This window comes from Nerophis lumbriciformis, linkage group LG01, assembly GCF_033978685.3.
Source record: "Nerophis lumbriciformis linkage group LG01, RoL_Nlum_v2.1, whole genome shotgun sequence".
In the NCBI taxonomy this organism is placed as follows: Eukaryota; Metazoa; Chordata; class Actinopteri; order Syngnathiformes; family Syngnathidae; genus Nerophis; species Nerophis lumbriciformis.
In genome coordinates, this window is record NC_084548.2 from 3,836,793 (window position 1) to 3,850,376 (window position 13,584).

General features: G+C 41.5%; 1 protein-coding gene across 1 annotated transcript in view; it reads right to left on the reverse strand.

Moving 5' to 3' along the window:
• Window positions 1–242: 242 nt before the first annotated feature.
• The window catches only part of LOC133615303 (solute carrier family 41 member 1-like), a 70,528-nt gene continuing 57,186 nt past the window's right edge, over window positions 243–13,584 (reverse strand). The window contains exons 9-11 of the mRNA XM_072912939.1: window positions 8,280–8,414; window positions 4,708–4,856; window positions 243–1,014 (exon numbers count right to left, since the gene is read on the reverse strand). Coding sequence (XP_072769040.1) covers window positions 841–1,014; window positions 4,708–4,856; window positions 8,280–8,414 — 458 coding nt within the window. The 3' untranslated portion in view covers window positions 243–840. The remainder of the gene's footprint in view (window positions 1,015–4,707; window positions 4,857–8,279; window positions 8,415–13,584) is intronic.

Below are 13,584 nucleotides of genomic sequence, written 5' to 3' on the forward strand. Positions count from 1 at the left end.
GGCTTGGGGTGGGGGCGGGGTTTGGTGGTAGCAGGGGTGTATAATGTAGCCCGGAAGAGTCAGGGCTGCATGGGATTCTGGGTGTTTGTTCTGTTGTGTTTATGTTGTGTTAAGGTGCAGATCTTGTTTGGTTTTGGTTCAAAGTGTGGCGCATTATTAGTAAGAGTGTTAAAGTTGTTTTATATGGTCACCGTCAGTGTAACCTGTGTGGCTGTTGACCAAGTATGCCTTGCTGTCACGTACGTGTGCAAGCAGAAGATGTATATTGTATAACAAGTGTTGGGCTGGCACACTGTCAATGCAGATTGTAGAGGGCGCCAAATGTTGTACCATCACGGCAAGCCCTTATTATAGCTTTAAGGGTGAAAATCGGTGAATATTAATATTAATTTCTGCGAGAGGCACTGAAATCCGGAAGTCTCACGGGAAAATTGGGGGGGTTCAGCAAGTAAGCTGCTGAGCCGCATCAGAGTGATCAAGGAGCCGCGGGTTGCCGACCCCTGTTTTAGACTATTTTTAGAAGGGAAAAAAAGGATTCACCTCGTGCACACGTGCATTACCTGCCTTCCGCGTTCTTACAAATGTCCGTGCACAGCATGTTGTCACGGAATTGATGAGCTTGGTGATGACAGTTGATGTCCGTCCTAAAAAAAAAAAAAAAAAAAAAAAAAGACGGGGGGAGGACGGCTCCATGGCGACGACGACAGGTGATAAACGTGTTACCTGTGCGGTCTTTCCACCTGCTAAGAGTCATGACTTGGATTCCCGAGCATGGCGGGGGAGTGCTTAGTGTCCGCCTGTGTGCGTGTGGAAAGGGAAGAGAAGGTGTGAGACCTGCGTTCAGAGCTCCTGCGTGTGGACCAGTGACACGCAGCGGTAGCACAGGGCCAGGAAGCCCGTGCCCAGCAGGTCCCCCAGGGCCGTCAGGTACGGGATGGAGAAGTTGTCGGGGTCCAGCGATCGCCGCCACATCAGGCGGACGATGAGGTCGGCCGCATAAAGCAAGATGGACACCTGTGGCCGCCATCACAAACATATTTGTCATATCAGAACCATTGTTGGGCTGCGTCGGTACTCAGTTGTAATACACATTTCCACCACTTGTGGCAGTAATGGCAATATCAAACAAACAGAAGAAGTCTGGAGGTAAAATCCGAGTCATTTCTTAAGCGCAAAAAATATGACTAAGTAGTGAAGCTGTATTTTCATTTGCACTTTCATTTTATTAAAAACATGCATTACTAATATTTATTTAGTTATAATGTATTTATTTGAGCACTGTAACTGAATGTAAGTTATATCCGTTTGTATAAGTGCCTTCTTTTGCAGTACCGTATTTTCCGCACTATAAGGCGCACCTAAAAACCACAAATTTTCTCAAAAGCTGACAGTGCGCCTTATAACCCGGTGCGCTTTATATATGGGTAAATATTAAGATTCATTTTCATAAAGTTTCGGTCTCGTAACTACGGTAAACAGCCGCCATCTTTTTTCCCGGTAGAACAGGAAGCGCTTCTTCTTCTACGCAAGCAACCGCCAAGGTAAGCACCCGCCCCCATAGAACAGGAAGCGCTTCTTCTTCTACTGTAAGCAACCACCCGCCCGCGTAGAAGAAGAAAAAGCGCGCGGATATTACGTACGTTTCATTTCCTTTGTGTGTTTACATCTGTAAAGACCACAAAATGGCTCCTACTAAACGACAGGGATCCGGTTCATGAAAAGACGCAATCTCTCCATCCGCACACGGATTACTATTTCACAGCAACTGATATTCCTGTGAACCGCACTGTGGATACAACGGGAGCACGTACGGTGAATATTCGCACCACAGGGAATGAGAAGTCATCCTTCACTGTGGTTCTAGCTTGCCATGCTAATGGCCAGAAACTTCCACCCATGGTGATATTCAAAAGGAAGACCTTGCCAAAAGAGACCTTTCCAGCCGGCGTCATCATAAAAGCTAACTCGAAGGGATGGATGAAGAAAAGATGAGCGAGTGGTTAAGGTAAGTTTACGCGAAGAGGCCGGGTGGCTTTTTTCACGCAGCTTCGTCCATGTTGATATACGACTCCATGCGCGCCCACATCACGCTGGTTTTAATATATTATTAAAGTTTGACTGACCTATTTGACTGTTTTTGTGACATTCCTTTAGCGCAGTTAGATGCGGCTTACAACACGGGGCGGCTTATAGGTGGACAAAGTTTTGAAATATGCCGTTCATTGAAGGCGCGGCTTATAACCCAGGGCGCCTTATGGTGCGGAAAATACGGTATATTTAAATTGCATTCATTTAGTAAATATTTGTTGTGACGAGGGTTGCAAAATTCCCGGAATATTCAAAGTTGGAAACTTGCCATGGGAATTAACGAGAATTAACAGGAATTAATGGGAATAAACATTGAATGCAACATGCTAGATCTTGCAGCATGATTGTTAGCTAAAACAACCTGATTTCATGCAAATTCAGTATAATTTCAACCCTGTGCATTCTTCCATCACATGCACAGATAATTCCCAGCATGCAACACACTACAGCAGGGCTATCGAGGCCACACTAGTATTTGAGCCCGAGGACTTCATCCAGTCAGGTAAGTTCCGATGATATTACTGGGGTAAATATAGCCCTGATGCTAATTTTCTCGATGTTAAATCCCATTCATTTATGTTAACAACGTTAGCGATCCGAATTTACCTTTTTTTGTGATGTGTATGGACTGGACTCTCTCACTATTATGTTAGATCCACTATGGACTGGACTCTCACTATTATGTTAGATCCACTATGGACTGGACTCTCACTATTATGTTAGATCCACTATGGACTGGACTCTCTCACTATTATGTTAGATCCACTATGGACTGGACTCTCACTATTATGTTAGATCCACTATGGACTGGACTCTCACTATTATGTTGGATCCACTATGGACTGGACTCTCACTATTATGTTAGATCCACTATGGACTGGACTTTCACGATATTATGCTAGACCCACTATGGACTGGACTCTCACTATTATGTTAGATCCACTATGGACTGGACTCTCACTGTTATGTTAGATCCACTATGGACTGGACTCTCACTATTGTGTTAGATCCACTATGGACTGGACTCTCACTATTATGTTAGATCCACTATGGACTGGACTCTCACTATTATGTTAGATCCACTATGGACTGGACTTTCACAATATTATGCTAGACCCACTATGGACTGGACTCTCACTATTATGTTAGATCCACTATGGACTGGACTCTCACTATTATGTTAGATCCACTATGGACTGGACTCTCACACTATTATATTAGATCCACTATGGACTGGACTCTCACTATTGTGTTAGATCCACTATGGACTGAACTCTCACTATTATGTTGGATCCACTATGGACTGGACTCTCACACTATTATGTTAGATCCACTATGGACTGGACTCTCACTATTATGTTAGATTCACTATGGACTGGACTCTCACTATTATGTTAGATCCACTATGGACTGGACTCTTACTATTATGTTAGATCCACTATGGACTGGACTCTCATTATTATGTTAGATCCACTATGGACTGGACTCTCACTATTGTGTTAGATCCACTAAGGACTGAACTCTTATTATTATGTTAGATCCACTATGGACTGGACTCTCACTATTATGTTAGATCCACTATGGACTAGACTCTTATTATTATGTTAGATCCACTATGGACTGGACTCTCACCATTATGTTAGATCTATCTATCGGCTGGGAACATCTCTACGCTGCTGACCCGTCTCCGCTCGGGATGGTGTCCTGCTGGCCCCACGATGGACTGGACTCTTACTATTATGTTGGATCCACTATGGACTGGACTCTCACAATATTATGTCAGACCCACTCGACATCCATTGCTTTCGGTCTCCCCTAGAGGGGTGGGGGAGGGTCACCCACATCTGCGGTCCTCTCCAAGGTTTCTCATAGTCATTCACATCGACGTCCCACTGGGGTGAGTTTTTCCTTGCCCTTATGTGGGCTCTGTACCGAGGATGTCGTTGTGGCTTGTGCAGCCCTTTGAGACACTTGTGATTTAGGGCTATATAAATAAACATTGATTGATTGAATATTTCACATAAGAAATAATGTAAATCCAATTAATTTGTTAATATATAAACACAAATTACATAAAGAATAATTCCAGTTTCACAAGCAGAAACAAAGCAAAATATTAATCAATGACGCATGGAATGGATAAATGAACATTTAACATACATTTTACCTTTAATGAAATCAACACAACCTTCGTATTTTGCTGTGAGTTTTTTTTCCTCCTAAATTCAATAGTGCTTCTCACCTTCTTTATGAAAGTGCTCGCACTCGCGTTATTGCCTACAGCTCAAGGACAACAACACGTCACACCGTCGTGACTCCGCCCCCCCCAGCTGCAGTGTGCTACCTTCTATATCAAAATGCACTCGCAACTTTTTTTGACCCCATGGTGGGTTATCTTGCAGTCATAATTCATAAAAAAAAAAAACGGCCGGGAATCCTTTTTTTTTTGATTCCACAGAATGATATACGGGGCACACCGACTAGTTTTTAAATGCGCAATGTTTACAAAATTTCCGTATCATATTAGAACATCCCGTTAGGTTTGACATGTACGTTACACCCCGAGTGATAGAGGACATGACGTTGTGTAGAGTGAGTGAGGGGCTTTGGGGATGATACCTGCAGCACAGCAGCACACAGGTAGCAGGCGGCAAAGGTGAGAGTGATTGGCACCTCATCACCCTGCAACAGCGAGATGGCGTAGAGGAAGACCAGGTGACCGGGCATGACCAACATCAGCAGCACACGCGCCGACTTGGAGTTCAGACCTGTCGGACCAAAGAGAGGAGAGTTGTAGGGGAACACGAGGCCTTAAAAGGTCCAAGAAGCACACAAGGGTGATCGTCTCTTGTATTTTAGTGAAGTCACTTACAAAATGTACTAAAGTAGACGAGCTCGGGCCCAGCAAAGCTGCCGGCGTTTCTGGGTGTTGTTGATAAAATAAGTTCAAGTTAAAGTTAAAGTACCAATGATTGTCACACATACTCTAAGTGTGGTGAAATGTGTCCTCTGCATTCGACCCATCCCCTGGTTCACCTCCTGGGAGGTGAGGGGAGCAGTGGGCAGCAGCAGTGGACGCGCCCGGGAATTAATTGTCGGTGATTTAACCCCCAATACCAACCCTTTATCATACCTGCCAACTTTTGAAATCAGAAAAACCTAGTAGCCAGGGTCCAAGGGCCGCAGGACAAAGTCCTGGTGGAGGGTTCCTTCGCCCCCCCGACGCAAAATGATTATTAGCATTCAGACAGGTTAAAATGTTGCTAAAACCATCACTTTTCTATCAGTCACAGTGACTTTTCAAAACAAAAATATTACAGCAAAAATCATATGGGTTGATTGACATGTTTATTCTGTAAGCTAACTTCAATAGTTTGAAATTATTTTGACAGTTAATGCCAGTTATCCTGTCAACCTTTTACAAGACTTCAATTTGTTAATTGAAAGTATAAACACTTTTTACAGTAAACAAATGGTAAAACAGTACTAAACAATTCTATTAAAAAAAAAATTGGTGTCATTAGTAACTTTCTGCCCAAGCTTGTATAATCTACTGCCTTGTTCAATTGTAAAAAATATTCTGTGCCTAAAATTCACATTTCTATCACAATTATCATACTGTAAACATGGTAAGATAACTTCATTAAAATTAATAGTCCTGTCAATAGCATGGAATTACAATTCAAATGTAGTTTTTTTGTAAGCCTTTCAAAATATGAAAAATTAATGAAAATTAATTTAAGCCATCAGACACTTGAAAAGTGGCACATCACATCTCTAATGTAATCATTTTAACTTTTCAACAGAAATAGCACTGCAAAAATATTAAGGACATACTTCTGTATTTTGGTAGTTATGCTGTCAACATTTAACAAGATTTCTTCAACTTGGACTTGAAAGCATGAATAGTATAAACACTTTTAACAGTATAACAGTACTAAACAATTCCAATAGATAACATTGGTGTCATTACCTTTTTGTGGCTAAAATCCAAATTTATTCTATCAGATTGATCATACTGCAAAAATGATATGGTAACTTTATGATCAGTTTACTTGAAGTGGCATAAAACACTGAAAGTGATTGTTCCTATAACCCCTTTGTTTCAAATGTTTGTTCCACTCGTGGCAGTCGGGCACCAGCATACCGTCTTCGACAACTTGAAGTGGCATAAAACACTGAAAGTGATTGTTCCTATAACCCCTTTGTTTTAAATGTTTTATGCCACTTCAAGTTGTCAAAGACGTGCTGTGAAATACAGCCGACAGGATTGCGCACCAAACACGAAGCAAGGCCAAAGCGCATGCATGGTGCAGGAGAACAAAGGACTTCTTTCATTTAAGGTTTGTGATAAACCATCAAACTCATTCGTTAAAAGGACTCTATAGTAATATAAAGTGAGTTTTTCTGGACATTATCATGCAAGAAAAGTTTATTTTTGGGACCGCGATCACCGCGTAATGATTTTTAAAGGTTGCATTACAAACATTTAACTGTCCCATGTGATCAGCCAGTGCGATTGGAAGTCCATGCTCAATTATTGCCTCCGTAAATAAAACTTCGGCATTTATCACATCCAAAGAATCTGTTTGGGCGACGAAAAACGTTGAAAGTTTTCCACTTGTATCGCTAGCAACGGCATTAGACTTGTGTTTTTTTGTCCCAACGTGGTCTTTTACATCGGTAATTCCTCCGTGTCCGATCGAAAAATCTTGTCTGCACAAGGTGCAATTCGCGTAGTTTTCACCCTTTTTTTTTTTAATTACTGAAAAAACGTATTTTTTATCACTGCAACCGTAACCCCGGAATAGGTTGATGAAAACCGTACTAATTACGGGAAAACCGGAGTAGTTGGCAGGTATGCTTTATGCTGAGTGTCAAGCAGGGAGGTGATGGGTCCCATTTTTTAAGTCTTTGATATGACTCGGCCGGGGTTTGAACTCACGACCTACCGATCTCAGGGCTTACACTGAGTAGGTTTATGGCTATGCAAATGGCCTTGGCTTTGCATAGTATAGTTTTAACTTGCACTTACAGAAGTAGTTATTGATAGTGGTTCTCTAAAGTGTTCCTGAGCCCGTGTGGTGATATCCTTTACACACTTCTTTTTGATGCAGTACCGCCTGAGGGATCGAAGGTCATGGGCATTCAATGTTGGTTTTCGGTCTTGCCGATTACATGCAGTGATTTCTCCGTTAAATATCTTGTCTTTGCAGTCTATTCAATTGATTATAAGTTGAAAAAGATTTGCAAATCATTGTATTCTGTTTTTATTTACCATTTACACAACGTGACAACTTCACTGCTTTTGTAAATACAACAGACTATTTGTTTAAGTCTGTTAAAACAGTAAATGACTTTAGGAATCTACTTTTTTATTGGTATATCTATTTTTGTATTAATGCAATGAATTTAAAAGAAAATACCTCAAATTGAGGGGTTTTCTCATAATTTTTTTTTTAGGTGAGATTAAAAAAGAATTAGTCTAGAAGACATGATAGCCTTGATCACGTTCCTGCGCTCACACACGCCAACATTGTAGCTTTATAGTGTGAAGTACAGTATAACTGTTAGTTAAAACAATAGTTTTTATAAGTCTTTCCTCCCAGTGCTACAAAGAAGTGCAACTGGAGATTCAAACTGAATAGGGTAACATATGTTATTTCCAGGGACGTTTTGACCTTTTGTTCCTATTCCATATGGTTTCCATGAGTGAACAAACGTTTTCCAGACCATATAGGAATCTTGGGGGATTAACTTGTTCCTTTTTAAAAAAAAAAAAAAGATTTATGGCTTACAGTTTTGGAAGCTTATAATAATAATGGATTCGATTTTATATAAAGCGCTCACAGAGAAGTGGGAACCCATCATTCTTTGACTTAGACATCAAAGATGCTGCTGTTCATTCCATTGGGTCATAATGGTTTAATTGTGAAGGACAATTGAAGTGTGAACATTTATAAAAAGGGTGGCTGGACTGACTTTTTTACACAAGCACTTAGTGCAGATATAGTAGATGCTCATGAGAGTGGTGACACTTATTCACTTATTCCGGACGATTAAATGAAAACACTGTGAACAATAACATCACTGAAATACCCTCAGGCATCATAGCCTCTGCAAAGAACAGCCTTATAAATGATTACTTTCAGGAACTACACCTTGGCATCGATTCAATAAGGCATCAATACCTGAGGAAAAGAATGTCATGCAGGGGTTGGGCCAATGCTGCCTCATCTTGTAGGGTAACACCCCAGGGATGCTCCAGAGGTGCATGTAGGTGGAGAGTCTGCTGGCCTGGATGGCCACCAAGTTGCCACCGACCCCTAAAGATATCAAATTAATAGAAAAAAAATGAGTAAACAGCTTAAAATAAACATCAAAGTTTTAGGCCAATAAAGGTCATATACCGTATTTTTCGGAGTATAAGTCGCACCGGCCGAAAATGCATACCGTATTTTCCGCACTATAAGGCGCACCTAAAAACCACAATTTTTCTCAAAAGCTGACAGTGCGCCTTATAACCCGGTGCGCTTTATTACGATTCATTTTCATAAAGTTTCGGTCTCGCAACTTCGGTAAACAGCCGCCATCTTTTTTCCCGGTAGAACAGGAAGCGCTTCTTCTTCTACGCAAGCAACCGCCAAGGAAAGCACCCGCCCCCATAGAACAGGAAGCGCTTCACCCGCCCCCGGAAGAAGAAGAAAAAACGCGCGGATATCACCGTACGTTTCATTTCCTGTTTACATCTGTAAAGACCACAAAATGGCTCCTACTACGCGACAAGGATCCGGTTCATAAAAAGACGCAATCTCTCCATCCGCACACGGATTACTACCGTATTTCACAGCAACTGATATTCCTGTGAACTGCACTGTGGAACGGGAGCACGTACGGTGAATATTCGCACCACAGGGAATGAGAAGTCATCCTTCACTGTGGTTCTAGCTTGCCATGCTAACTTCCACCCATGGTGATATTCAAAAGGAAGACCTTGCCAAAAGAGACCTTTCCAGCCGGCGTCATCATAAAAGCTAACTCGAAGGGATGGATGGATGAAGAAAAGATGAGCGAGTGGTTAAGGGAAGTTTACGCGAAGAGGCCGGGTGGCTTTTTTCACGCAGCTCCGAAGGCGAACACACCTTCACTAAGACGGGCAGATAGCGCCGGTCGACATACGCCAACATCTGCCAGTGGATCGTAAATGCCTGGGCAGATAGTTTCGGTCACAACTGTGGTCCGAGCTTTCCGGAAGGCAGGATTCACAGAACTGCTGCACAACAACAGCGACACTGAATCCGATGACTTCGACGAGGCGGAGCCGGCCATTTTTGGATCCCACGCTTGCGCAACTTTTCAATTCGGACACCGAAGACGAAGAATTCGAAGGATTTACGAATGAAGAATAACTTCAGAAGGTGAGCGCTATGTTTATTTTGTGTGTTGTGACATTAACGTTCGAGCAACATTATGTTGCTATTTATTGCTCTACACCATTTTGAATTTTACTATGTTTGTGATTGCACATTTGCGTACATTTTGGGACAGAGTTGTTAGAACGCTGGTTTTCAATATATTATTAAAGTTTGACTGAACTATCTGACTGTTTTTTTGACATTCACTTTAGCGCAGCGTTTTTTTGACATTCACTTTAGCGCAGCGTAGGCGCGGCTTATAGTCCGGGGCGGCTTATTGGTGGACAAAATTATGAAATATGTAATTCATAGAAGGTGCGGCTAATAATACGGTGCGCCTTATAGTGCGGAAAATACGGTAATAAAGAAGGAAAAAAACATATATAAGTCGCATTTTTGGGGGAAATTTATTTGATAAAAGTCAACAGCAAGAATAGACATTTGAAAGGCAATTTAAAATAAATAAATAATAGTGAACAACAGGCTGAATAAGTGTACGTTATATGAGGCATAAATAACCAACTGGTATGTTAACGTAACATATTATGGTAAGAGTCATTCAAATAACTATAACATATAGAACATGCTATACAATCTGTCACTCCTAATCGCTAAATCCCATGAAATCTTATACGTCTACAGTGTTTCCCACAGGACAGGCATCTATTTGTGGTGGTGTGGTCGGGGGGTGGCGGCAGCGGCGGCGATGACCAAGAAGAACGCGGAGTTGGAATATAATTACAACATTTTATGTACATATTTATATACAGATTTGAACAATTAGTGATTCACTGAAATATATTTATTAATTGTGGTTCTTACAAAAAATATACCGTATTTTCCGCACCATAAGCCGCCCTGGGTTATAAGCCGCGCCTTCAATGAACGGCATATTTCAAAACTTTGTCCACCTATAAGCCGCCCCGTGTTATAAGCTGCATCTAACTGCGCTAAAGGAATGTCAAAAAAACAGTCAGATAGGTCAGTCAAACTTTAATAATATATTAAAAACCAGCGTGATGTGGGCGCGCATGGAGTCGTATATCAACATGGACGGAGCTGCGTGAAAAAAGCCACCCGGCCTCTTCGCGTAAACTTCCCTTAACCACTCGCTCATCTTTTCTTCATCCATCCATCCCTTCGAGTTAGCTTTTATGATGACGCCGGCTGGAAAGGTCTCTTTTGGCAAGGTCTTCCTTTTAAATATCACCATGGGTGGAAGTTTCTGGCCATTAGCATGGCAAGCTAGAACCACAGTGAAGGATGACTTCTCATTCCCTGTGGTGCGAATATTCACCGTACGTGCTCCCGTTGTATCCACAGTGCGGTTCACAGGAATATCAAAAGTCAGTGGAACCTCGTCCATGTTGATACGGTAATGTTCTCTGGCCGGATCTTTTTTTCAGCTATCTTGTTTTTACAATATGCACGGAAAGTAGCCAGCTTTTCTTGAAAGTCTTTAGGCAGTTGCTGTGAAATAGTAATCCGTGTGCGGATGGAGAGATTGCGTCTTTTCATGAACCGGATCCCTGTCGCTTAGTAGGAGCCATTTTGTGGTCTTTACAGATGTAAACACACAAAGGAAATGAAACGTACGGTAATATCCGCACGCTTTTTCTTCTTCTACGCGGGCGGGTGGTTGCTTACAGTAGAAGAAGAAGCGCTTCCTGTTCTATGGGGGCGGGTGCTTACCTTGGCGGTTGCTTGCGTAGAAGAAGAAGCACTTCCTCTTCTACGGGGAAAAAAGATGGCGGCTGTTTACCGTAGTTGCGAGACCGAAACTTTATGAAAATGAATCTTAATATTAATCCATATATAAAGCGCACCGGGTTAAAAGCCGCACTGTCAGCTTTTGAGTAAATTTGTGGTTTTTAGGTGCGGCTAATAGTGCGGAAAATACTGTATCTTATAAAATATAAAAGCTAAAATGTCTCTTAAAGCTCTGCCCCTTTAATTAGTGAATACTAAATAATTTAACTTTAGCCTACTACTACAACCATATTATTTACCAGCAACATGAAGTGAAACAGAGGCAGAGGTGTCCTGCCACAGTCAGTCAACCTCCTCCTCCTCCTGCTGCTGCTGAACAGGTCGCACCTGTGGGCCTACCTCCTCTCCAAGTCGAGCCCTTTTCGGCCGTTGAAAATATTTTTCTATACTCATCTGTGTGAAGGAGTGAACATCCAACAATAGAATTTATGACTAACGAGCAGAAGCGCTCTATGTACAGTGCCGTCTAACCTTAAGCGGCAGCAGCTCAACACATGCAGGGTTCAACGTTAAGGTTTTTTTCTACTTGCCCGACTTCTCAAATCTACTTGCCCCAATATTTTTACTTGTCCTGCCTAGTTTTTTTTCTGGCTGTGTAGTGCTCATGGCTTATATCTTACTAAAATCCTTCCCGTTGACTATTTACAACACTACACAGTATTTATTATTATCTATAATTACATTTAAATGGCATTGCATACATGTAAAATTAAATGCTATTTCACATTATTTGACCAGTAGCAGTTACACTCATCTGAACAGGTCAGCCACCTGTTTAAAGCCCGATCACAGTTGAAATCTTGAAATGAAGGGCCTTTAATGGCCAAAACATTAACCTAGACAACATTTTAACAGCTGTTTGGCTCAGATTTTATTCTTTTCATTGCATTCACATGCTGCAGTGGACAGTGGACAATTTAGCTTCAGTCCACATGTGTTTATTGACAACAGGGTTATAACCTGGACACGTTAGCTCGTCGGTATGAAAACACGTGACTGTTACTACGTGCGTCTGCCCCGGCCCCCGAAGTCAAACAGCGGCGGTGTTAATGAAGCAGCGTCAGGCTGCTCACCGTCAGTGAAACGCTCGGTGAAATCGCGGATTAACGTTAAATATATGACGAACCGCGAGCGATGCAGCTATAACCTATCTACTTATAACCTATATTACCCTCGTATTTTGATCCCGTCCGTCCGTCCGTCCGTCCGTCCCTCTTCTTCTTCTTCTTCTTCTGGCCCACCAGGTGAATTAAGTGCTATTGGCGGAGTTACAATGCATAGTAGGCTACCGCCACCTACTGCACCGGAGTTGTAACTACAAGCAACATTCACAGACAGTCCCATTGCTTTTATGAGCGGTCGAGCGAGTCAAAAGCCGAAAAATCCATTTGTGGCGGACGTAATTCTTTCGTGGCACAAATAAATGAATGTGTGGGAAACACTGCGTCTAGTCTCTTACGTGAATGAGATAAATAATATTATTTGATATTTTACGCTAATGTGTTAATCATTTCACACATAAGTCGCTCCTGAGTATAAGTCGCACCCCTGGCCAAACTATGAAAAAAAATGCGACTTATAGTCAGAAAAATACGGTACAGCAAGTACCTTACATTTCAGCAAGCATCCTAAAAACAAGGGACAATACGTTTGAAATGAAACATGGACATTTTTCGGACTATAAGGCGCACTTAAAATCCTTGAATTTTCTCAAAACTCGACAGTGCGCCTTATAACCCGTTGCGCCTAATGTACAGAATAATTCTGGTTGTGCTTACCGACCTTGAAGCAATTTTATTTGGTACATAGTGTAAGGATAAGTGTGAACAGAAGATGGCAGTCACACATAAGAGACTGCAATATGACCAAAACTTTAAATATTCCATTGAGAATATATAACAGGGGTGTCAAACTCAAATACAGAGTGGGCCAAAATTTAAAACTGAACAAAGCCGTGGGCCAAGGTTGAACAAATTAACCTTTTAATAGGGACCCAAACAAGTTTTGCATTGAATATTGAACAAGCAAGGCTTATATAACTTTATAGTGACATGCAAAATCGAGTTTCAAATAATAATAATAATTAAAAAATATCAATGGCATATAAAATATAATTTAAATACAAATTGAATGCCTCTTTTCTATTTGCAGCCTTCTGAGGTAAAAATCAACAATAACTTTTTCCACAGGCTAATAAATTAGAAAATAACACAACAATGAATAAACCAACCATTCAGGACTTTAAACTGCTCAGTTTGCAACACACTGATCTAATCTGATGTGCCCAAGCCAGATACCTGCCATCTTTTCT